At 41.7% G+C, this 27,751-nt stretch overlaps 1 protein-coding gene across 18 annotated transcripts in view; it reads right to left on the reverse strand.

The window, feature by feature from the left end:
- The window catches only part of macf1a (microtubule actin crosslinking factor 1a), a 590,515-nt gene that overhangs the window by 507,056 nt on the left and 55,708 nt on the right, over nucleotides 1-27,751 (reverse strand). Inside the window, exon 1 of one of the 18 annotated variants that reach the window (XM_072247352.1) lies at nucleotides 26,796-27,250. The exons of the other annotated variants lie outside the window; for them this stretch is intronic. Coding sequence (XP_072103453.1) covers nucleotides 26,796-26,889 — 94 coding nt within the window. The 5' untranslated portion in view covers nucleotides 26,890-27,250. Of the gene's footprint in view, nucleotides 1-26,795; nucleotides 27,251-27,751 lie in introns of those variants that run through there. 18 annotated transcript variants of the gene reach the window in all.

Consider the following 27,751-nt stretch of genomic DNA (forward strand, 5'->3'; position numbering starts at 1 on the left):
AAATGAAACACTACTCAATTTCTGCATGTTGTGTGTTAATCAATTCACACAGCTCACTGACAGAGGATGTCCTTTAGACAGCTACCAAGGGCAACATCAGAAAACTATAATTCAAAGCCAGGACCAGGGCGAAATGCAAGGAATGTATGACACCTTATTCACTCCACTCTGCAGCTTGCGGCAAGGAGAGATCTTCAAACATCACTCAAATCATAACTGCTAAAAAAACTAAAAAATTACACAATGTATTGATGCCAGAGTTGGGTTGTTAGATATTACTGGTTCATAATCAAACTATTTGAACATTTGCTCCACAGTGTTAGAGGATGGGGGGAAAATACACTTCAACAAAATGCGAATGGACAATTTCAAATGTTTCCTCGTTTATAGTGGTGCCTCAAAAAGGTGGCATCCATCATTAAGAATCCCACCACCCAGGACTTCTCATTGCTACCATCAGGAAGGAGGTACAGGAACCTAATGCACACACTCAATGATTCAGGAACAGCTTCTTTCCTGCCATCAGCAGCAGGACACTGAACCCATGAATACAATGTCACTATTTTTTGCATTAATATACATTTATCTACATACTTAATTGAAAATGACAGTACGTATTGCAATGTACTGCTGCCACATAACAACAAATTTCACAACATATGACAGTGATATTAAACCTGATTCTAACCAAGTCAAATTTGTTTTATCTCATTTTACAGATGGTGTGGCCAGAGGCACCAGCATTCCTGGTAATCTCACAGTTCACTCACTATTAATACTCATTAACAATTGTATTATTTCAGGCCTAAAAAGTAGAATATGGTAGCTGCATTTTGCATTGTAGAGAAAAGTATTTCACACAAGTTTAAACCAAAGATTTACCACAGAAAGTTTGCATTAAATTTTGAAAAGCATATTTTGAAGATAAAATGAACTTCAGAAAAAGATTAGAATACAAATTTAGCATTCACACCAAATGCTAAGCAATAAACCGGCCACAATGAAGTAACAGTGGCAATGCGTTCCTGAAGATCATCAGTCCTTCGAGTTAACGGTTCTCAAATATCCAAGGATTTCCATAAGCTTTGCATTACTCTACAATAAAGTCATCTACAGTATCTGTATGACCCCTCTGTGGGCTGGCTTCAAGTTCCTCAAATTCCCCAATAGAAAGTATGCCACAGTTGGCTTCCTGGGTGATACAATAATGATCCTGTGTTCAGCACATAACTCAGATATAGACTTCTCAGCTACCATATAGATTCCAGGACTCATTCCAACATTTCATAGTTATCCCACTTGGTCGCCCCAATTACTCCAGTTTCCTGCTTCTTGGCCTTCATGCACAGTGGGGAAACATAGCAAGTGAAATTACAAATACAGAATTCTAGAAAACAGTTGTAATACAAACCAAAGCCTCAATACAGACAATAGCAGGAACTTGCCACAAGATGCCTGATATGTATTTGGGATTAAGGGGGATTTTTTTTTTTTTTTTTTTTTTTTTTTTAAAAAAGGTTTAGATGCAGCACACAAATACTTCTTAACATTCACAAGCATGGAAGTACAAGAGTAGGCCAGTTGGCCCCTTGAGCCAAATCCACATTTTAAAATCACCTGTAAGCTTGTTACTCCATACTCTCAGTTTCTGACACTTCGTCTCCCCTGCTTTCCTTACTTTCAATAGGCTTCACTTCTTTACCCCTCCCCGCTTGGCTTTCTCAGGATTTGAAAACCCATTCACCACCTACTATTCCAGTTCTGATGTAAAGTCAACTACAAACCCCATTTCCAGAAAAGTTGGGATATTTTCCAAAATGCAATAAAAACAAAAATCTGTGATATGTTAATTCGCATGAACCTTTATTTAACTGACAAAAGTGCAAAGAAAAGATTTTCAATAGTTTTACTGACCAACTTAATTGTATTTTGTAAATATACACAAATTTAGAATTTGATGGCTGCTACACACTCAACAAAAGTTGGGACAGAGTTAAAATAAGATTGAAAAGTGCACAGAATATTCAAGTAACACCGGTTTGGAAGACTCCACATTAAGCAGGCTAATTGGTAGCAGGTGAGGTATCATGACTGGGTATAAAAGTAGCGTCCATCAAAGGCTCAGTCTTTGCAAGCAAGGATGGGTCGTGGCTCACCCCTTTGTGCCAAAATTCGTGACAGAACTGTTAGTCAGTTCAAAGGGAATATTTTTCAACGCAAGATCAGGAGTACTTCGGAAAACCATTGTCACTCAACACAGTCCGTTGCTGCATCCAGAAATGCAACTTGAAACTGTATTACACAAGGAGGAAGCCACACATCAACTCTATGCAGAAACGCCGGTGAGTTCTCTGGGCCCAAGCTCATCTCAGATGGACCGAAAGACTGTGGAACCGTGTGCTGTGGTCAGATGAGTCCACATTTCAGCTAGTTTTCGGAAAAAACGGGCGTCGAGTTCTCCATGTCAAAGATGAAAACGGCCATCCAGATTGTTATCAGCGAAAGGTACAAAAGCCAGCATCTGTGATGGTATGGGTGAGTTGCATGTATGTGAAGGTACCATTGACTCTGAGGCGTATATTAGGATTTTAGAGAGACATATGTTGCCATCAAGGCGACGTCTCTTCCCAGGACGTCCATACTTATTTCAGCAGGACAATGCCAGACCACATTCTGCACAGGCTACAACAGCGTGGCTTTGTAGACACGGAGTGCGTGTGCTTGACTGGCCTGCTGCCAGTCCAGATCTATCTCCTATTGAAAATGTATGGCGCATCATGAAGAGGAGAATCAGACAACTGAGACCACGGACTGTTGATCAGCTGAAGTGTTATATCAAGCAAGAATGGACAAAATTTCCAATTGCATATCTACTACAATTAGTATCCTCAGTTCTAAAATGATTAAAAAGTGTTACTAAAAGGAAAGGTGATGTAACACAATGGTAAACATGCCTCCGTCCCAACTTATGTTGAGTGTGTTACAGCCATCAAATTCTAAATTTGTGTATGTTTACAAAATACAATTAAGTTGGTTAGTAAAACTATTAAAAATCTTTTCTTTGTACTTTTGTCAGTTAAATAAAAGTTCACGTGAATTAACATATCACAGATTTTTGTTTTTATTGCATTTTGGAAAATATCCCAACTTTTCTGGAAATGGGATTTGTACTTGTTATGATAACACTTAATCCATCTTAACAGATCTGTCTCACTTCCTGAATATTTCCAGCACTTTGTTTGTATTCAAAACTGAGTATCAAAATTCCCCACAAATTTATGCATGCATTGCACATTTTCTGCAGGTAAATACAGTGCCTTGAAAAAGTATCCAGTCCCCAACCCTTTGGTTACACGAGCATTACATCCAGAAATTTTGATCAATTTAACTGAGAATTTTTATTTGTGAATCATGCTTCTTCCGCGCCCCCCACACACTAGAGCCCAGAAAACAGGGAAAACTGTGAAGCATGAAAAACTAAGAATTCAAAAACTGAAATGTCAGCAGTTCAAATGTATTCATCCCCCTTTACTTAGTTCAACCACCTCTCGCAGCCCGTAAAGATTTTGCAAAGCAACACTTAGAAGATATTGTAAAGATGTGGAAGTAGGTCTTCTGGTCGGATGAGACTAAAGCGTAACTTTTTGGCCTTAACACTGAACAGTACGTGTGACGCAAATCCAATACAGCGCATCAGGCAGGTAACACAAACCCTACTGTAAAGTATGATAGAGGTAGCATCATGATAAAGGGATACTTTTCAGCATCAGGAACTGTAAATCTGGTCAGAATTGATGAAAGACGAATGCTGCTAATACAGAGGGATCCTGGATATAGACCTGCTAGCCTCTGCCAGAAAGCTTAAAATGGGGAGGAAATATGTCCCAAAGCACACGGCCAGAGCAACCATGGAGTGGCGTCAAATGAAGAAAATTGATGTCCTTGAGTGGCCCAGAGTCCTGCCCGTAACCCGATCAAACATCTCTGGCAAGACCTCAAGATTGCTGTCCACCACCACACCCCAGCTAACCTGGCACAGCTTGAGCAATTTTGCAAGGAAGAATGGGCAAATCTTGCTCCATCACATTGTGCAAAGCTAATAGAGACTTATCCAAAAAGACTATTGGCTGTAAATGCTGCAAGAGGTGGTTCAACCAAGTACTGAGCAAAGGAGAATGAATACTTTTGAACTGCTGATATTTTGGTTTTTAAATTTTTTGTTTGTCATGCTTTATAATGTTCCTGTATTTTTGGCTCTACTGTGAAAAAAGGAGCATGTGATTCACAAATAAAAATTCCCAGTTAAATTGATCAGAATCTCTGGTTATAATAATCATTTATATGAACAAAGGGTTGGGGGGGGAGGGGCCTGAATAAAATTTCAAAGAACTCTACATTAAGGCTAGAAAGGATTAAAAGGTAATATATTAATAGATTACAGATTTGGTACAAGAACACCAACCATGTCTGATTGGATATTTTTTAATGTCACTGCTACTTTATGGTCACAACAACTTTAACTAAAAGGTTTAAATAAAATTTTATTTTGTGCAGTCATCTATACTGACCAACTTTTAGAACATAGAAAATTACAGGCCCTTCGGCTCACAATGTTGTGCCGACCATATAACCTACTCTAGAAACTTTCCCTAGTGCGTAGCCCTCTATGTTCCTCAGCTCCACGTACCTATCCAAGAGGCTCTTAAAAGACCATATTGCATCCACTTCCACCACTGCCGCCGGCAGTGCATTCCACACACCCACCACTCTCTGTGAAAAACACTTGTCGCCCCCTCAGAACCTATTTCCAAGCACCTTAAAACTATGCCCCCTTGTGTTAGCCATTTCAGCCCCGGGAAAAAGCCTCTGGCTATCCACACAATCAATGTCCCTCGTCGTCTTAGATGGTTAAAAGTCCACCTTTATAGACCAGTATTAAATAGAACCACATCTTCCAATTGGACTATTGGAACAACCTTTCAGGAATCATGGAAAGCTGGAATTACACGGAATTTATCCAAAATAAATCAAAATATAGAAAAACTGTTTACCAAATCAATAAAAACTGCATTACAAAACACAATGAAATTCTCCAAGTAAAGCAATTTAAATTGAAGGTCAGTTTTGATTTTCTTGAATGGACATTGAACCCATGAACACCACCTCACTACTTATTTTAACTAGTTTATATATACGTACTGTAATTCAGCCTTTATTATAATTTGTGTTGTACTGCTGTAAAGACAACAAATTTCACGGCATATGCTGGTGATATTAAACCAGATTCTGATTCTTGTTCCTAAAGCCATCAACCCCTCCCACCCTTATCTCAAAGCTACTGAACTTTGAGAGATCTTCTGTAGATTCAAAATAGTTATTCATCATGGCCAAGCTTGGAGAGTAATTCATTAGAACGTAATCCAATCTTCAACCAACATTACGTTTCTGCAAAGGAAGATATATTTTTTAAAATTTTCTTCTTATTTTCCTCCTCTCCTCCCCCAGTCAGATCCATCAACAAATCAGACATTCTCATCTGGATGAAAGGAACTGGTTAACGAAATAAATTTAACATTGACTGGTCTATATACTGAACACTTGGTGACCTCTTTATTAGGTACATGCAAATATTAATCAGCCAATCATGTGGCATAAACTCAATGCATAAAAAGCACACAGACATGCATGCCTGCTGAAGGGCCTCGGACCAAAACATTAACTCTACTTATTTTCCATAGATGCTGCCTGGCCTGCCAATTTCCTCCAGCATTTTGTGTGTGCTGCTCAGATTTCCAGCGTCTGCATAGTCTCTCGTTTCAGAATTGCAGTTGTTGTTCAGACCAAAAACATCAGAATGGAGAAGAAATGTGATCTAAATGACATTGACCAGGAAGCGATAGTTGGGTGGTTTGAGTAGCTTGGAATCTAATAATCTCCTAGAATTTTCAGGCACTACGGTATCTAGAGTTTGCAGAGAATAGTGGAAAAAAAACCTGCAAGTGGCAGTTCTGTGGGCAAAAATGCTTTGTTAATTAGAGAGGTCAGAGGAGAATGGCCAGACTGGTTCAAGCTGACAGGAACTCAAATAAGCTTGCATTGTAGCAGTGGTGTTCAGAAGAGCATCTCTGAATGCATAATATGGCAAACTTTGAAGTGGGTGGGCTACAGAAGCAGACGACCTCAAGGGGCTTCACTCCTGCACCCAATAAAGCATTTACAAGTCTCAGTTATCATTATCAATAGCTGAGACATAGCAATGCTCTTTAGCTCCCAATGCAGCTTTATTTATACCACAAGACAGAATGTTGATACTGAACAACGAACAGAGATGGTAGCAGGGCAAAAATAAACACTAATTGAACTGAAAGAAGAACAGCTCCATGATGTAATATAGCTGTTAAAAATACTGATGTCCTGGTCATACTAAAGACACTAAACATTTTAACATATGGTAAAATGGCTGCACAAACATAAAATTAAAACCCAACCCATTTACCACCCTCCCAACCTGAACGCTTAGAACACTTCCGTAACCAATCTGAAAGCATTTGCAGAAAAGCCGAAGATAAAGTGTAGCAGAGATCAAAGACAGAAAACATCTGCTAATTTCCCTAACCTGGATAAAATATAAAGCAGGCTGGCACAGACTCATGCAAGCTCAAATGTTTTATCAGAGTAAACTTAACCAATACCCACGGCAGTCAGGTTTTGTCAAGCTTTACTATCCTATATAAAACTGGCAGCCCAATAGCAGTAAATTGGCTGGTTCTAATTTCTGGAGAATAAAATTTAAAAGGAGCAGCATCACTTCTACACACACTTCACAGAAAATAAATTTGTTTTTTTTAGTGATTTGTTTTTTTTTTAAACTGTGCACATTGGGCGTTTGAAGGTATTTTTTTAATGGATTTTTTTTAGGGGGGGTTCTTTGTTTCGTGGCTGCCTGTTAAGAGAGGAATCTCAAGGTTGATAATAAATTGAACTTTAGTTGTGAGGTTTCATCATCAGCATTGATAAGACTTTAGTAAGTTATAGGTTTCTCATCTGGAACAGAACTCAGTTATACACCATAACTATTAGTAAGTTACTTAAACTAAACCAACGTATTATTATATGCAATTAGAATGTAGGCCAAGTTTTTCCATAATTGGTTTAAATTGATACCCAAGTCTTAAAGAATCCAATGGCCCTCTGGCACAAATCTGATTCACTTAACCTTAAGACTCAGATGGTATTACAGATCTTCAAACCAGCTTTATATTATGGAGATCCAAGGGTAAGTCACTTATGACTAATCTTTTAAACGCACTATCGTGCAGGTGAAGTTCACACACACTGATTGCTGTGCTATGTTCCATGCAGTATACTGAAGGGACAACATGTATTTCGTTAACAAACGAAAATTTGCTCAAATATTTGTAAATCTCCCCCCCCCCAAAAAAATGCTCACACGTTTTCCTCAATTTTTACAACTATAAAGCAGACTATTCGCATGAATTCCTGAAAAAACAAAATCACCTTTGCTATTACCTAGATCATGGAAAGCACCACAGACAAATGGCACGGTAGCATAGTGGTCAGAACAACACTTTACAGTACCAGCAACCCAGGTTCAATTCCCACTGTTGCCTGTAAGGAGTTTGTACATTCTCCCCGTGACCAGGTGAGTTTCCTCCGGGTGCTCCGGTTTCCTCCCACAGTCCAAAGATGTACTGGTTGGCAGGCTAATTGGTTATTGTAAACTGTCCCGTGATTAAGCTTGGGTTAAATTGGGGGGTTGCTAGGCGGCGTGGCTCCAAGGGCCTATGCCACACTGCATCTCAATAAATAGTTAAATTTAAAAAGCCGAGGAGATCTGAGAAGCATGGACTTATGTTTCATTTTGTCAAAAATCAAATTACATTTCCAAAACGTTGTTAATGCAAATGTCTAGTGAGTGAGTTTCCAGTTATCCACTGCACTCATTCTACTTTTAATAACTACAACAACGCAGATGACATTGAATGAAATAGAGACCAAACAGTTGGTTGTCATGGTCGGGGAATTTTGCACTAAGCAATAAAAGGGTGCAAGGACAAAAAGATCCAAACAAATTTTAATTGCATTTAATTTTCATTTCCCCAAAGGGCTGAATAACATTGCCATTCCACTATGCAGAGTAAATATACATTTCCTGTGCCTCCTCTATTCATTACACAATCTCAAAAATGGAAAGGAAAGCCTCAGAAAGAAGATAAAATGCCCACAAGAAAGGAAGAATTGTGAACAAAATGTCTATTTGAACTACTTTCTTGGGAATAAGAATATTGGTCGTAAATCAAGTGGTTGGAGGGTGAGGTTTTCTTCTCCCAGCTTGTGGTGAGCGTCATTGGAGCAGCAGAGGAGAGAAGGACAGGAACCAGGCAGCATTTTAAAATCCATCCCCAGTCCTAACAAAAGTAATTGAGGTGAAATAGCAGCAAACAGAAGTTCTGTTTTTCCTCAGTCTGCAGATTATGCCTGAATATTTCCACGCTCCTATGCTCTTTTACGAGCTATACCAGGCGATTTTTTTTTCCTCTTTAAAGTGACCACCTGAAATGACACAAGAGATTCTGCAGATTCTGGAAATCTTAAGCAATACACACAAAAAATGCTGGAGGAGCTCATTGAGTCAGGCAGCACCTACAAAGGGGGAAATGAACAGTTGATAGTTGATATTTTGAGCCGAGACCCTTTATCAGGACTAGAAAGGAAGGGGGAGATGGGGAGAGGTGTTTGCATGTGTGCGCTTGCGTGACCCAAAAAGACAGATTGATTAAATAACTTCTTTAAAAGATGACCACAACCTTGTCATAGGGTTTGGAGGCCTGCATGCCTCAATGACCCGGAGAGCTATGTTGTCTAGAATCAGGGCCTTGTGCTTTGGCTCTTGGTAGGGTCACCCATGCCAAACAGGTCAAAGGGTAGAGGCCAAGCTAAGAGTGGTCCACTGGTCCTCCAGGTTTGGGGTTCAGCTCAGGGATAACCACCCTGATTGGGCAAAAAAGTGTTATGGAAACAGCAATGAACTACAGTATCTTTCTATATCTGTGTGCGACAGTATGGATAGACAAAGATGGAGGACCTTCATTGCTGCCCTAAACACCAGTGATGCAGTGGGCAGTAAATTAAAGCTGTCATCTCTAGCAATGCAGCACTGCAGTCATTTGCCATCTTACATGCCAAGTTACGTATGGAATGTTGAACCCACAAAAGGCGACTTAACAATGAGACAAGCTGGCTCATAAATCTTATTTGCAAAAGTTATAACATGGGAAGACCTTGAACAAAAGTGGCTTTATAAGCACCATTCAAAAACTAAAATCTGAAGAAAAAATGTGCTGGAAATAGCAGTTAGACTGCATTTTTAAATACAGGAACAGAGTTAACATTTCAAGTCAGAAGCCCTTTGTGTGAACTAGGAAATGCTAAAAATCAAACAGATCAAGTTGCAGAGAGGGTGTAGATTAAAAAGAAATACCTGTGATAAAGTGAAAACAGAGAAGACTGAATGACACAGACAATGTTGGTGTGGCTGAGAGGGAGTGGAAGTGGTTTCTTAGTCTTTGCCAATTCATAAAATGGTATGCAAATACAGTGATAAAGACAAAAGAGAGAAAAAAAAACAAAACAATATTTGAAGACCACAGTTGCTTGAAATCCAAAATGAAAGTTCAAAGGGAATGTTGGGAATAACCTGGTCAGGCAGAGTATTAGTTTCTCTTTTCACAGATGCATCCTGACCTGCTGAGTATTTTCAGCATTTTGTTTTTAAAAAAATTGTATGCACTACTGTAACAAATTCATAACTTTGTTTGAGCTCCATAAATATGCTATCATGACAGCAGGTCATCTGCAAATTTATCCATCAATTGCAGTTACGGAAAAACTAAAAGTAAAACAAAACAAAATTCATCTTCCTCCAGGCTTCTGGTCTGCGGATTGTGAAATGTTGACCCTGGTTTCATGTTCAAAGTCAGAATGAAGATCCTTGACTTCTAGGGGTGGAGTGGGAGCTATGTACAAAGTTCTAATGATTGCTTCCAGGAGTATAATCTGTTCTAAGATTAAATCTAATTCTAGCATCAATAAATCATCCAGCTCAAATAGATTGCAATTGGCATGTTAAGAAGATTTGTCTTGGTTCGAGGTTATAGTAAATTGTTCTTATGTCTTAGTAGACCACTTCATAGGATCATTGTACCAATCAGATTGATATGGATCCAGTGTCACGTAGGTCAGATAAGGGCATTAGGATTCCTGCACTAGAAAATTAGTCATGAATTACACAGGCGTTTAATGGCAATGAAAGCTTAATTTGCAAAATGTATTCTAACACAATCTGTAATCTCATAGCCAGAACATCCCTCACTAACTTTGCCATCAGCCCTAGTTTAATGAGTCAAAGGCCATACAGAGAACAGAACCAGACATATCCATAAACAAAGTAGGGACATAGGATCAAGCAATCCCACAACCAACAGATCATATCAAAACACTGAAATAGTGGCCGGCAATTAAAGAACATATTATCGTGGGGGTGGTCCTAAAGCACAGGATCAATATACACTGTAGAGACTTGTAAAATTAGTTAATTCCATCGTGGGTACCAGCCTCCATAGTACCCAGGGCATCTTCAAGGAATGATGCCTCAAGAAGGCAGCATCCATCATTAAGGATCCCCATCACCCAGGACATGCCCCATTCTCATTGCTACCATCAGGAAGGAGATACAGAAGCCTAAAGACATACACTCAATGATTCAGGAACAGCTTCTTCCCCTCTGCTACCCAATTTCTGAATGGACATTGAACCCATGAACACTATCTCACTACTTTTTAAATTGCTTTTTTTTTGCATTACTTATTTAATTATAGATACTGAAGTAGATTTCCAGGCCTTCCTTGTGCACGGATATACATACATATATACACAGGTCTGATGTGTTCCGAAGATCAAGTTCAGAGTAATTTTATTATAAACATACATATATGTTATGGGTGGTAGAGTGGATATGCCTGTATGTCTCTAGCAAACAAGATGTGTAAGGTGCTCCTTCCCTCTGCTAGCCTTGGGAAAGCTGTAGCACCTGCTTAGCCCCCGATCAGGGTCACGTGAAGCCATGTGAACAGGTACTGGATGGTCGTATCAGCAGCTGGTCCATGTCACAAGTCCTGGTTATGCGACCACTGACGTCAAGCAGACAATCCCTGAACAGTATTGATAATGGCTGGGGTCACCCGTCTTTGTAAAGACACTGCCCAGAAGGCGGCAATAGCAAACTACTTCTGTAAAATTTGCTAAGAACAACCATGGTCATAGACCATGATCACCCATGTCATACAAGACACTGCACATAATGATGATACGCTACCACATGCCACCTTGAGATTTGTTTTCTTGTTGGCATTTACAAGAAAAATAAATACAATAGAATGTGTGAAAACCCTACATGAATAAAGACTAATAAACAACCAATGTGAGAAAGACAAACTATGCAAATTTAAAATAAAATACGGAGAACATGGACTCCTTGAAAGCCTTGGAATTGCGGACAGTGAACATATCCATGCAGATTCAGGAGTGAGGACGCAAACATGTGCACTTCATTTACCTGGATCAGCACTTCAAGAGCTACAATTGCAGGGCAACGGATTAATATCCAGGAAGGGGGAATGACCCAGGTACCATTCTTGATCAGTATAGACATAAAACAGATAGCCTCTGTATCATATACTTCCACTGCACTTTTTGTTCCAGATTTATCTGAGTAACCAAATTGTCATGATGAGATTTGGACGTAACAATTCCAGATTCTTCATGCTGGCCTTTGAATTACTACGCCTCAGAATAATAAGCACAACTTGAAATTAAAGACAAAGCACAATTATTTTTGGAAGTACAAATACTACCCTTCATTTACTTGATGCCACCCTTCTCCCGAATCATTATTCTAATTGCTTCATTGGTAATCTATGCTTTAAAGACACATAATTAAATATGTCCATGAAATTACTTTTAAAAGTTCTACTTATCAAGTATACTTCCCCATTCGCCATTTAAGAAAATTACTCCTATAATAACTGACATCCACAATTTAAGAGTTTCCAGAACTCTTTAAATTCATAATTACATTCCAAGAGTCAAGTCAATTGCTCAACTTTAACCGATGATGTAAATTAAAATGGGTGGGACAACTACAGTAAGTAATCTTTGGGAGCATGTGACAACACATCAGTTGAAAGAAACAATGACCTAATCTTTAGAATTACCAGGAACCATGTATTTCAGTTACCCAGAACAAATTCTGCATGACACACCAGCATCCTTCTTGGTAATCATAACCAAGTGCAGAGCCTAAAGAGGTTGAATGAATTAATCAAAACAAGCTGATCTTATTTATCAGGAGTGCTGTGTACACAGGGCCCTTAGTATCACTAGGGATCCCACCTATCCATCCAGTATTCCCTTTGATTTTCTACCATGAGGCAGGAGACTCCAATGCACAAGAACGGTCAGGATGGGAAACAGTTTCTCCTCTCAGGTCAGACTTTTTGAAGTGACACCGGTTAATTTAATTTATGCATTTTATTTATTTATGCACAATCCATCTGCAGATTTCATCCTTGCTTTCCTAAGTTATCGTGTGTTATGTGCACTACTGTGCTTCACATCTTGGTCTGGAGAAACATTCTCTCATATGATGGTATTAATTTGACATGAAAAAGTATATATAAAAAAACCTTCTTGGTTCAGAAACATTTCATGCTACAAAAAATAAATAAATAAATAAATCCCTTCCAAAGCACAAAATTAATAGCAGGACCATTGATTTAATAGGTATTTAGGTTGGCTCTCAAGAACATGCATATCATAAGTAACAGAGTCTACACTCACCACAGTGAAGTGGCATGAACCAGCTACTTTAAATCTTAAATGTTTATAATGAACATAGACATGGAGTTTCTAAATGACTAAAACTGGACCACCTTTACAAGGACAGGCAGGCACCTGCAGTGAACCACAAATCAGTACACACTGCTCTGGCAAGTGACTAACAAGATTATGGGAAGTTGCACGGTAGATGCTGGTACCTTTATAAAGTACAGCTATTTGCTTCTTAAGAATTCATTTGATTGACTCTACAAGGAATAAATTCCACTTGGATAGAGCTTTTAATGAGAACATTAAAGAGATATTTTGCAGGGAACTGACTCAAAGTGCACAAGTTTGGAGAACGGGTGAACTGTACACCATTACTTTGTGCTAACAAGTTACCAAATCATCTAAAGACGTGACATTAGTTCCCTGTGGCAATGAGTTCCACCTCCCCACCCCACAGCACTTCAACATTGTCAAACGACGCAACAAGAGTTGGACGAACCGCAGATCTCTCCAAGTGAACATTACGAAACTAAAGCACAATTTAGGAGTTTCAGCACCAACTGTTAACCTCATGACCCAATCTCATTCACTTCTCGGGGAATTTTCACAAGGAAATTTAGAAAAGGATCTTTACCGACTACATGTAAAATTTCAAATTCATTTCCTCCATTATGACGACCATCTCCTGCCTCAACTCATCTGTGGATAAAGCCATCATTCATACGTTCCAGATATTACTATACCATACTATTGATCTCTTGAACACCTTCATAAATAAAGGCATCCGTTAGTCTTGTGAGACCCATAGATCTGCGCCTGGAAAGTCTTCACTCTCCAGGGTGCAGGCCTGGGCAAGGTTGTATGGAAGACTAGCAGTTGCCCATGCTACAAGTCTCCCCTCTCCATGAGACTGATGTTGTCCAAGGGAAGGGCAAGGGCCGATACAGCTTGGCACCAGTGTCGTCACAGAGCACTGTGTGGTTAAGTGCCTTGCTCAAGGACACAACATGCTGCCTCGGCTGGGGCTTGAACTCACGACCCTCAGGTCACCAGTCGAGTGCCTTAACCACTTGGCCACGTGCCCACAACTTCATATAAACAATCTTTCAAAATTTACCTCATCCAAAGATCGTACTGGCTTTCTTTTAATCTTTCTAACAGTTGAATGAGATCATCACACACTCTCCTTTAGGCACCTCAATTTAAAGCCATCAATTCCTAAGATTTTTTGTGGCATCAATCTTCCTGTAATTGCTTCAGCTGCCAAGCTACCAAATTCCAGAATCCATTCCCTAAACCTCCTCAGCATTACCATATCAAAACAATCTATCCCAATTACCCAACATTCTGTTGTTCAGGTCAATTTTGTCCAATTACAGATGGTTCAACATTAATTGAACATATTTCCCACAGCCCTCCCACCCAAAATATTTGAGGTGTTCCTTACCGGTCACCGCCCAAAACCATAGACCACAATTTTATTTTCCTTGCCTTCTACTTCACAGGGCAGCATGGTAGCGTAGTGGTTAGCACAACGCTTTACAGTACAGGTGACCCCGGGTTCAATTCCTGACACTGCCCGCAAGGAGTTTGTACCTTCTCCCCGTGACAGCATGGGTTTCCTCCGGGTGCTCCGGTTTCCTCCCACAGTCCAAAGACGTACCAGTTGGTAGGATAATTGGTCATTGTAAATGGTCCCGTGATTAGGCTCAGGTTAAGTTAGTGGGCTGCTGGGTAGTGTCTTGAAAGGCCGGAAGGGCCTATTCCCCTGCATCTCAATAAATAAATGTCAACTCCATATTCCACAAACGCCTGTCACTTCTCTCCTGGAATTGGTCTTTTTAGAATATTTAAAATAGTAATGAGCTTAGGAGTACACAAGATAAATAAATGTGGGGCTTTAACAATTTGAAACACAATTCAAATTTTAGATCTACAATTGAAATATTACTTTGCTTGCCCTGACCATACAGATTGGCCAACAAACAAAAAATTTGAAACATTCACTTTTTACAACAAGTATTTGTGACTCTGTGCCACAATGGAAGCAGAAAGAACAGGAGACTAGTAAAAGGGACAAGATGTGACTAACCAAAATGTTCCAAAAACGTTGCCTTGACCAGTCCACAAACCATTGACAAGTACAAGAATTTCAGCTCACGGTCAGAAGATGCTTTGAGTAAGACAATTGTTCTGCATTATTTTCCTGAAGTATGATTGCTCCACATTTTCACAAGGAGGTCATACGGACTGCAGTGAGTGAAAATCAGTATCTGACAACTGCATTTGAGCCCATACACCAGGTTAACAAAAAGTAGGGGTTCCCTGTCCATTAATTCCCACTAGAAAGGGGTATTTAAGCTTACCTACAAGATTCTTTTAATCAAAGATCACTTGGTATTCACTGCTTGGGTCGTTGTTCCTTTCCATGCCTTGTGGCACATCGGGCAGCAACCCTAACATTTCTTTAGCATTTGTCTGTTTTTTTTATATAAATGAGGCCGTGTTGCTAGCTCAACCCAGCATGGATGGAAAGCGTGCGAGGAGCCGGCTGGATTCGAACCTGGGACCATTTGCCTGGAAGTCTGGTGCAGATGCCACTACACCACCGGTTGGCGTACTGCTTGGCTTCCTGTCACAAACAGGAGGTTGTAGGGTATTGGCTACTGTTCATCGCCCCCACCCCCAGCATGCAGGCGACTGGTAAGATCTACCATTTTTACTGGTTGCATCACCATCTGGTATGGGGTGGGGTGGGGTGGAGGGGGCTTCTGCACAGGATTGAAGTTGCAGAAACTTATAAAGTTAGTCAGTTCTGTCATGGGTACTAGCCTCCGTAGTATCCAAGACATCTTCAAGGAGTGGTGCCTTAGGAAGGTGGCATCCATTATCAAGGACCCCACCACCCAGGACATGCCCCCTTCTCATTGCTAACATCGGGAAGGAGGTACAGAAGCCTGAAGGCATACACTCAACAATCCAGCAACAGCTTCTTCCACTCTACCATCCAATTTCTAAATGGACATTATATCCATGAATACTACCTTTTTAAAGTTTCTATTTTTAACTATTTAATAGACATATTTACTGTAATTCAGTTCTTTCCTCTATATTTATCATGTATTCACTGTACTGCTGCCATAAAGTTAACTCATTTCATGACATATACTGGTCATATTAAACTTGATTCTGGTGGAATTACGTGGAGAATAAAATGGGATTAGTGTCAATTGGGATGAAGGGCAAGTTCCTGTGTTGTGTCACCAAGATTCCTAACTCTTGAGTCATTTATTGCTCAAATATTTCATAATCAGATAAAGCAATACTATTTTCCAATTACCACCTTGCCCAAGATTAGGCAATTCACTTCAGGTCAGGAATTGAACAAGGAAATTTCTCTCGTCAATTTGACACATTTATACCTTCAAAGGTTGATCTGCTCTTGCTGACAAATCATAAATTCAGGACAAAGATTTAAGGCAAAGTTAAAGAGAAGACACAAGGAAAAACCAAACCTGCAAGTTCAGCCAAAATGGAGTCTGGTTTTTAACAGCACGATTTTCTTCAATTACCAATGACGTGGATTTATTATTATCCAGATACAACGTGGAAGAGGCCTTCCGGCCCTTTGAGCTGTGCTGCCCAGCAATTCCCGCCCCCCCACCGATTTAATCCTAGCCTGATCGTGGGACAATTTACAATGGCCAATTAACCTACCAACCGGTACATCTTTGGATTGTAAGAGGAAACCACAGCACCTGGAGGAAACCCACAAAATCACAGGGAGAACGTACAGCAGAAATTGAACCCGGGTCGCCTATACTGTAAAGCGTTGTACTAACTATTGTTTGTATTGTTAAGAACCAAACAAGAGTGGGGAATTGGGGTGGAGAAAATGTTCACACTGCCAAGATCTATACCAGCAGAACTCACAATGTAGGCGACATACCATTCACTAAATCTTAGTGAGAAATTGTGACATCAGAACAGGATTGTGCTCTTCGTTGGAGAACAGGATATCGTCACATAAGTAAATACAAGCTTACTCTAGAACTGTTTAGATTTTGGGTTCAAGAGGTTCGAGGGTTCTGACACCCTCAATAATTATACACCTTCAAATCAAATCCACAAAATTCAAAGTACAATATCAAAAGTATGCATACAGAATACAACTCACAATTGTGTTCTATCAGCTAGGTCTTAGCAATTATTAATAATTTTTTTGTGATATTTGCAAGATCAAAATTAAAATCTCACTTCACAAAAATTTCCCTTAAGAAGAACTGACTCATAATCCAGCTTCCCTAAAACATTCCTTTAAAGCTCAACATTTGAAAGCTCTGACTAGACAAAACATAGCTGAAATCTGAATTTGGTACCAAGTAACACACGACAATTTTATTCAGTAGTGGGGGGGTACAGCATACTAACGTTGCGAAACGAAGCTCACCAGAAGTTACAGTCTGGGGTTTATCGCTTATGCAAAATAAAGAGAATTTTACTTTGACCGAACAACAATGCTGACGAAAGGCTACACGAGGATTTACGTCAATCACAAACAAGAGAAAATCTGTCAATGCTGGAAATCCAAGCAACACACACACACACACACACACACACACACACAAAATGCTGCAGGAACTCAGCATTGGTGAAGGGTCTCGACCCAAAATGTCGACTGTTTACTCTTTTTCATTGATGCTGCCTGACCTGCTGAGTTCCTCCAGCATTTTGTGTTTGTTACAAGGATTTAGGTCATGTCTTGCTTCTGCATACTGAATCTAATTTTTGTAATGTCAATATTTATATAGTCCTTGAGTTACCTTGGGGCAAAATATTTACAAAACAATGAAGTCCTGTCATTATTGTAATGTTGGATTAATAGCAGCTAATTTTACATTCAGTATCAAAAAGTGTTCAAATAATGTGTGTGAGCAGTCTGACGTAAGGATCTACTTTGCCAAGACAGCAAGGATAAAACACCCGATCTTCCTCAGTTTTTTTTAAAATGCATCATTGTTGTCCTTGATTTAACACCAGCAATGCAGCACTTCCTTAGTCATGCGATGAAAGGTTCAATCTGAAACATGGCAACAGCCATGAGGAATTATCTCTGCATGATGAACTCTCATCATCTGGCAAAACCTGCCAGCTGTTCAGCAACTGAACAGCCTCTGCAACACCAAGCAGCACCGTCCAGATAACAGCAATTATACCAATATTTTCACAATGGAGGCTTCGCAGGAGTGTAGGCCTCCTGCAGGCCTCTGGTGGCTTGGTGACCGAGAGCAAACAGAGAGGACGGTCATCAGTCAAGGAACGATTGTTGGGACTGAGCTGAATAAGAAGTGACCAATGGGAGCAATCAGATGAGATTGCAGGAATGAGAAAAATACAGAATGGCTAGGAAACCCTGAAGGTGGCAAGAAAAGTGCAGTCAGGAAGCCTGGGAGGGGCAGGGGAAAAATGAGTTCAAAGTTCACTCATTGAACCTTGAGATTCGTCTTCTTACGGACAGCCTCAAAACAAAGAAACCCAATAGAAGCCATTGAAATAGCCTGTCAGTCACCCAAAGTGTGAAAATAAGAACAAATCATGCAAACAATAGAAATTAAACAAATAACACACAGAATTAAAACTCAGGAGAGTGAGTCCATAGTCACAAGCCAGTTCATCACTGCCGCCTGGTCAGGCGCCTATTACGGCCTTGGTAAAATAAGGAGACACTGGAGAGAAGGGAAACTTGGATTAAAAAAAGGATCTGGGAGGGAAGACGCTGTGTGACTGTGATGCATGTGCTGGGAGAGGTTTAATGGGGGACAGAAGGAAAGGGAGTCCAAAAGCAAAAGTATGTGTAAGTAACACACATAAAAGTTGCTGGTGAATGCAGCAGGCCAGGCAGAATCTATAGGAAGAGGTACAGTCGACGTTTCGGGCCGAGACCCTTTGTCAGGACTAACTGAAAGAAGTGCTAGTAAGGGATTTGAAAGGGGGAGGGGCAGGGGGAGGGGGAGGGGGAGATCCAAAATGATAGGAGAAGACAGGAGGGGGAGGGATGGAGCCAAGAGCTGGACAGTTGATTGGCAAAAAGGGTATGAGAGGATCATGGGACGGGAGGCCTAGGGAGAAAGAAAGGGGGAAGGGGGGAAGCCCAGAGGATGGGCAATAACAGGTGGGGTATGAGGGGGAGGTGGGGCATTAACGGAAGTTAGAGAAGTCAATGTTCATGCCATCAGGTTGGAGGCTACACAGACGGAATACAAGGTGTTGTTCCTCCAACCTGAGTGTGGTTTCATCTTGACAGTAGAGGAGGCCGTGGATAGACATATCAGAATGGGAACGGGACGTGGAATTAAAATGTGTGGCCACTGGGTGATCCTGCTTTCTCTGGCGAACAGAGCATAAGTGTTCAGCGAGGTCTGCATCGGGTCTCGAAAATATATAGAAGGCCGCATCGGGAGCACCAGACGCAGTATATCACCCCAGCCGACTCACAGGTGAAGTGTCGCCTCATCTGGAAGGACTGTCTGGGGCCCTGAATGGTAGTGAAGGAGGAAGTGTAAGGGCATGTGTAGCACTTGTTCCGCTTACAAGGATAAGTGCCAGGAGGGAGATCGGTGGGGAAGGATGGGGGGGACGAATGGACAAGGGAGTCGCATAGGGAATGATCCCTGTGGAAAGCGGGGGTGGGGGGGGAGGGAAAGATGTGCTGAGTATGTGTATGCAATTAGATTGCATGTGTCAATCGGCATCTGCATGTTCATCCACCTATGTGTCAATTTAAGATCCATGCAGCGGAGGCTGAATCGTCTTGTTAATGGGCAAAGACTAATAGTATGCAATGAATAAACAGCCAAAGTTTCGGGCTGAGAAGGAAAGGGGAAGATACCAGAATGAAAAGGATGGGGGTGGGGAAGGAGGCTAGCTGGAAGGTGATAGGTGAAGCTAGATGGGCAGGAAGGGCAAAAAGCTTCACCTATCACCACCCCATCCTTTTTATTCCTGGCATCTTCCCCCTTCCCTCTCAGTCCCGATGAAGGGTCTCAACCTGAAACGTCGACTGTTCGTTCAGTTCCGTGGATGCTGCCCGACCTGCTGAGTTCCTCCAGCATTTTGCGCACGCTGCTTTGGATTTCCAGCACCTGCAGACTTTCTCAAATTTATTATCAGTATGCAAAGTCCAGGCCATGTTAGACGCAACTGCACAAAATGCATCTGCTACGCAACAAAATGAAGTTTGTGGCACGAAAAGTCAGGATCCTAATGGAAAACCCAGCAACGACATATTCCAATCATAGCCTGGGGACTTGAACACTTCCTGTAGACTTGGGGGAAAAAAAAAGCAAGTTGTAGGCAGGGAGTTGCTTTATTTATTCTTAAATGTTAATTTTTGGAATCTGTTCATCATAGGCAAGAACCAAATTTATTGGCCATCCTCTACTGCCCACAAGGTGGGTGAGCAACTTTTCTAGAACTTCTGAAGTCCTCCTTGTGATAATACTCCCATGGTGCTGTTGGACATGGAGCTCAGCAACAATGAGGGATGCGGGCAGCCGCGAGGGACGCGGGCAACATAGTTCCACTTTGGGATAGCAGTAACTTGGAAAGGATCTTGTAGGCATTGCTGTTTCTGTGCATGATCATGGCAGCAGAGATCAGGGGGTTTCCAGAAGTATTTTGTGCACGATACACACTGCAGTCACCGTCCAACGACGAGGGTCCGGCTCCTCAGAGTCCAGTGTTCGAGACCTAGTGCTCAGAGTGCGCCCCCAGGATCCTCATTCCTCGTCAAGCCCTGGGGTCAATACGGAAGATCGAAGCCCAAAAGGTCAATTAGAAGCCTGGACATCAAGGCCTGACAACCACAGCCCCGAGTCCACTGCGAGTCGGCTGGGGAAGTTGAAGGCCCAATGTCTGCAAGTCCATTGGAGGTTGGGGACGGCCCGTTGTGGGACTGGAGAAGTGATTGTGGGCACGTAATGGGGCTTGTTTTGCTGTTTGATTGTGTTCTGTGCTGGTTGGCCGAGCATTGTGGGCATGCTATGTTAGTGCCAGAATGTGTGGCGACATTGTAGGCTGCCCCATGCACACCCTGAGGTAACACTGGTTATTAATACAAATGACATTTCACTGTATGTTTTGATATACATGTGATAAATTAATGAATCAAAGTCTGAATATTGAAGAGAGGGAATGTTCCCGGTGGTTGATAGGGCACCATTCAAGCAGGAGTTGTTGGCACTCTATTCATCCATGAAATGGAAACCATTTCAACAAGCTTACAGTCTGGGCCTTCCAGACAGTCGAAGCCAGGAGACAAGTTATTACCTGCAATACATTTGTGCATTCATCTGCCTCTTATAGCCAGGGTATTTCTGGATGGTTCAGTTGAGATTCTGGTCAATGGTAAACCTCGTCTGAGCAACAAGCTCATCTGGATCATCAAACACTGCTGTAGTTGGCGGATCGGGCTTGGACCAAAATTTATCAGCAGCAGAATTTTGGACAAGCAAACGTTATAGCAAGTAGCAAGGACAGGTTACTGAGAGGTCACAGAGTGAACAGCATGTTACTGGATCCTGGGAGAAAGTCATCAGTTTGTTGTCATTTCTTTTTTTTCCCCCCAGATATGACCAGTAAGATTAGCCTTTATAACATGACCATCAAAACATACTGTGAAATGTGTCACTTATGTCAATGAACAGCGTCCCAAGACATGCTGGGGGCAGCCTTGAAGTGCTGCCATGTTTCCAGCACCAACACAGCATGTCCACAACTTACTAACCCCAACTCAAAGGTCTTGGGAATGTGGGAGGAAACCAGAGCACCTGGAGGAAACCCGTATGTTCACAGAGAGAATGTACAAACTTCTGACTGAAAGTGGCAGGAATTGAACCCCTATCACTGGCGCTGTAAACAGTTATAATAATTACTACACTGCCATGCAGCCTCCAAGTATGAAAGAAATGCCAGCATACATTGTGAGAACTATAAAAATTCTTCTCTACCCCAATCCTCCCAAAAATTGAATTCCATCCATTAATACAATCACAAGATCTATCAGAGTATGACATACAATTTCATGCAACCTTTTTGGCCACACTTTTGAGAATGTTCTCTTGTTCAATGAATCAGTTTAATGTACAACACTCTGAAGTGATTTCTTTTTCCTTACAGACCAAATATTTTAGGTATGGCAAGTTGCAAGTGCTGTATTGTGATACTCCAGCCAGGAATAGCTATAATGCCTTAAACAATGACTTGCAATAACTCTGATAAAAAAAAATTAATATGAACATTGATTTCCATTTCAGTTGGGAGTATCATTGAATACAAAACCTTTAGCAATACAGTATAGAATTCGGCCAAAATCTTTAAATAGCCAACAAGACAGGGAAATACACTGCAGGTGGGCTTAGAATCACACTTTTCTCTTGCCTCATGAGCTCACAAATTGAACACAAGAAAAACCAAAAAAAACACGGAGTATTTCATGAACTTTATTATTTAGTAGTCCAGATTTCCAACATCTTGCCCCATATTGTCATGATCTAACTTCATATTTCCAAAAAAAATCAACAAGATATGAAATATATCAACACAAAAGGCATGAAGGGACGTAGAGCCAATCCAGTAACACAAAGCAAATAACGAGTTCCAAACCACAGCAGGGGCTGACTACTCTTCAATAAATCATTGATAGGCTTGCCACAAATAAATCTGAAAACAATCAAATATATATTTATAAAAATATCAGACAATCAGCAGATGAAACCATGGTTTTTCAAAGCGTACTCAAAACCTTTTCAACGCGTACTCAAAACCTTTTCAAGAGCATCTCTGAAATTTGACAAATGGTGTAATTATACCACAGGTGCAAAAATGCAACTATTTTTGATGCGATGGCTTAATATTATTCAGTGCATTGTAGATTTTAATAGCACATTTGCTAAAAATATTCGGTGAAGTTGACAAAAACTTCAGGAAAGTTTTCAGTGACCAAACAATGTCAACTCTTCACTCCAGCTGCTCTTCCTGACTGATTCTCCTTTGCCCCCAGTAGTATGGAAACTGTCTGAACTCAAGAAATCTGGAAGGCATTCAAATTATGTTTCTAAATGACTTAAAATGATATCAGAAACTAGCAGTTTTTTGGGAGTCAGCACCTTGTAAGCCAAGTTCAACCTTCAAACCTCAGGGCAAAACAAATAAGGCTCTCATGCTTACCCCACAATTCAACAAGATCATTGCCATTCTTTTAATTCCTCTGCATTCATCCCAAATCCCTCAATTCCTATAATATTCAATTTCCCACTCAATGACTGATATTTGGTAAAGATCTCCAAAAGACAACTACCCACTGAATGAAGAAATTTCGCCTCTGCTTGACCTGTTATTTTCAGATCCTGCCTTCTGGTTCTGAATACCCCAGCCAGGGAAAAATCAACTCTGCATCAGCCCAGTCAAGACCTTTAACAATTTTGCACATTTCTCATAGATCACCTCTCAATCTGCTGATGTAAAGTTAAATGAATAAAAGTCAAATTTCTTCTAGGATTTATAAACAACTCACACAGTGCACGGTGGGGCTTGTGCTCTTAGAAAATCATCCATATAATAATTTTCCGTAACACCAAGGCACGTCGTCTGTGTAACGACAAGAGAGTATAAAAAACTTAAACACAAGAAGTGTCCCAGATGAAGGTAGGAAGGGACTAAGCCAAGGGGGATAGAATGTAGTTGAAGCATGCAGACACAAGTTCAGTGGGGCAGGAGCAGGCAGAGACATTAGGCTTATTTCAGACAGTCAGGCTTGTGGATCTCGGTTAGGAGGTAGAAGCAAGCAGTGCAGGATTAGGGAACTATGAGCCTGATGGCAGTGGATGGGAATTCTCCAGAGTTGATGAGGTCAGTGATAATGTTGGAGACAGTTTTCCGATGGTCCGTAGTGCAATCATCAAAAAAAATCCTTTACTTTTTACTTTTCCCCCCACATAAATTTTGTAACAATGAATTGTTATTCTGTAAGCTAGATTTTTTTGGTAGTGATTTGTGAGCACCACACGGGCAAATGTTGATTACACAATCTATCGTAATGCAGGAGTTGCCTGTACTATGGTACTTATGATGGAAGTGAAGTTGAATGAAGTTATCCCCACTGGTTCATGATCCTGATGGCTTTGATGGAGCCAAAATATTCATGATCAAATATCTTCAATTAAACGTGCTCACCAGAGGGCCAAGGAGATCACCTGGAGAGAGAAAGGGAAAAAGGGAGAGGCAGGGTTAAGTGAGAGAGAGATGGAGATGGAGGCAGGGAAGAGAGAACAAATATGTAAGGAAATAAAGGGGTCTGAAGGAGAGAGAGTAAGAGTGTGATTGCACAGATTTTAATGTTCAAGCAGCAAGAGAAATGATCTCCCATTCTTCTCCTTGCCACTCAGCCACGGCCATGTTACCTGTGCACTTCAGGCTCCTTATGTTAAAAGAAATCGAACACATGCATCCCTGCTCCTCAAACTGAAGCCCAGTTCCAACAATACAACGCAGAGCGCAGTTGCAGGGAAGCAGCATCCAACATCCGGGACCCCTGCCACCCAGGTCATGCTCTCTTCTCGCTGCTGCCATCAGGAAGGAGGTACAGGAGCCTCATGACTCACGCCACCAGGTTCAGGAACAGTTACTACCCCTCAACCATCAGGCTCTTGAGCCAGTTGGGATAACTTGACTCAGCTTCACTCGCCCCATCACTGACCTGTTCCCACAACCTATGGACTCACTTTCAAGGACTCTCAGAAACACAGAAAACCGACAGACAGCACAATACAGGCCCTTCAGCCCACAATGCTGTGTCGAACATGTACTTACTTTAGAAATTACCTAGGGTACCCATAGCCCATTTTTCTAAGACTCAACTCATGTTCTTGATATTATTATTACTTTTTTTTTTCCTTTTGTACTTGCAGTTTGTTGTCTTTTGCACTCTGACTGCCCCGTGGATGCAGTCTTTGATTCTAACACGGTTCTTGGCTTTACTGAGTATTCCCGCAAGACAACAAATCTCAGGGTTGTATATGGCGACATTTATGCACTTTGATAATAAATTTACTTTGAACAATGGCAGACTTGAACTCCATTCTATCAATCAATAGGTACATTTAATGTCAGAGGAATGTATACAATACTGTATACATCCTGAAAGTTTCTAGTTTCAAAGTCCAGGAACTCCTTGAACACTGTTCAAGGAGTTGTTGCTGCCCCAACTGAAACAGTGGGCAGCTGAACCTCTTATCTCTGCCAGGAATGGAGAAGCCCAGGGAAAATGGCAAAGTGCACACAACACCCATGAACCATCAAACGCCGCCTCCCTTGTGGGACAATATCAGATGTTCCCACATCAATCACACAGGTTCCACCTCTGAACCAGAGTGGAAGCAATTTATTCTGGTCTGTAGAGGAGAACCTTTCTTTAAAACAAATGTCAATTATTGGTCACAAGCCAATCACATTTTGGACCCCGGATGTTGATATTAGCATTTAACCTGTGTCTAAACCTACAATCAACCCCGGGCCCCGTGGCTAATACGCATGCGTCTACAGAGTGGCTCATTCCCAACAGCCCAGATTAAACTTGGAGCATAGTAGAAAGGTAAAGGGATACTGCATTACTGTAACGAGTTAAAATGTATTTCTAAAATACTTCAATTTAATGTGATATGAATTATATACAGTTAGGAGCGCATATTAAGTTACTAACCGCTGCAGAATATATTATAACTATTGTAGTTTAAGATGGTGCTATATTAGAAATCAGGAACCGCTAAACAATGTACCTTAAGTACAATAGGAAACGTCAAAGACCGCCACACAAGTAATCTGGGTATGCAGGAAGATTTCAACACGGGATATCTTTGTCTGCGGTTTTGTTATTTTTTTAAATTTCAACTACAAGTTTCGCTCTGGAAATAGAACGGTCCCAAACAGCTTCAGATTTGGCTGACAGATTTATTACATCATCAGGAAGCGAATTTCTGAGACATATCACCAGTCCAGAAACATCCTTTTCCTATTGTTAGAGTAAGTCTGAACTTGCAATGCAGCCGCCTCCCAAGACAGGTCTGACACACCTCGCAAAACCACCCAATGACACAGGTTATGGTTTAAAGGAAGAAAATTATTCCGATTTAAAAAAAACGTTATCCAGAGTCCAACCGTTTACCTTGTATGAAATATATCTGTCTAATGCAGTACAGCTTAAAGCAAACCCATCACACCAAATGGTAATTTGCTGATAACATTATCTAAAGACAAAGAGATTAATTTGAGAGTCATTGCTCTTCTTGTGAATCTTAATACTAATCCACTTTTCAGACAGAAAATACCAGGCTTATAGAAGGATATCAGACAGCATTTTAAAATAATCCGCACAGGGATAATTAATAAAAATCTTCCAAACACAGTAATATTTCTCAGAAATACATTACGGTGTAAAAAATTAACACTGGGATATCACTTACACGAGAAACGACGGCGTCATGAATTTGACGAACAATTATGCCCTAACAAAACTGAGAATCAAAGCCTAGCCGGGTTTGGAAGTAGGTTTCCCCATTTACAAACGGAGGGCATTTAAACAATTTACACTGGATCCGTGTCACCAACACCAAAGCAACCTTTTCTGGCGATTAATTCGTACCTCGGACGAGATAAAACGAAGGGTCGGGGGTAACAAAATATATGAGCAGCATCCCAATGTTCGGCAGTGCGAACAGACAGGGGAGGAAAATATGTTGCTAACCATTCTGTGAGGCTATGGGCGGACGCCGGGCGATAGAAGGGAAGCTGGTTCCCCACCAGGATGCGGTGGTTCCACAAGAGTTATTCATTACCTTTGTACCTCTCCAGGACGTCCTCGTAGGCCTGCACGTACTCCTTCTCCTCAGCGAAGGTGCTGGGGATCTGACCCGGCACATAGCCGGCCATGGTGGGAGCGTTCCAGCCGGGATCCTCGCCGCTCCCGGCGCCGAAGAGCGGCTGCGACGGGCCGCTTTCACCCTCACCACAACACGGGCTCCGAGGCTGGCGTCAAGCAGCGCCGCAGACTCGGGAGTGGAGCTGGACCGGACTGCAAGAGATTTCCCCTGGATGAACCTCTCACTCTCTCTCCCTCCCTCTCTTTCTCCACCCCGCCGCCTCCTGCCCCCTTTTTATTTTCCGCTGATGAATGGCCGCTCCCGCGGACGGACTGTGTGTGTAGCAGCGCCGCCCGGAGTCTGACTCCGTCTGGCAGGCCAGACCCTTCCCCGGGAGCCCGTGTGACCGCACCGAGGGGGAGCTAGAGAGCAGAGAGCCGCCTGCGCTCTCCCGGCTCCCGGCGCCCGGCGCCCGGCTCCGTCACCTGCCCTCACGCAGCACCTCCCCGCGCCTGGAAGGCGGAGCGCTGCGACATCTGGCGCCGAGACCGCGGAGGGAGGCGCAGCCTCACCTTCCACAGGCGCTGGAAACCCCCACTGAATACAGACAAGGTAAGGGGGAACCCAACTCATTCCCACTGACTACGGTAAGGGGGAACCCAACTCATTCCCGCCGACTAAGGTAAGGGGGGACCTAACTCATTCCTGCTGACTACGGTGTCCACTTCACTATCAACCTTGCCTAGCCATGCCTTAACCTAAATGTCTTTAAAAGTGTTTGAAATGCACCTGCCTCAATTAATTTCTCTGGGCAACTTGTGCCAGAGATGCACCAAACTCTGAGTGAAGAAGGTGTTTTTGTAAATCTTTCTCCCTCCCGCCTTTAAAAGACTGAGCATTCACCCCCCCCCCCCCGACAACACACACACAGC

Source organism: Mobula birostris, chromosome 30 (genome assembly GCF_030028105.1).
Source record: "Mobula birostris isolate sMobBir1 chromosome 30, sMobBir1.hap1, whole genome shotgun sequence".
Classification (NCBI taxonomy): Eukaryota; Metazoa; Chordata; class Chondrichthyes; order Myliobatiformes; family Myliobatidae; genus Mobula; species Mobula birostris.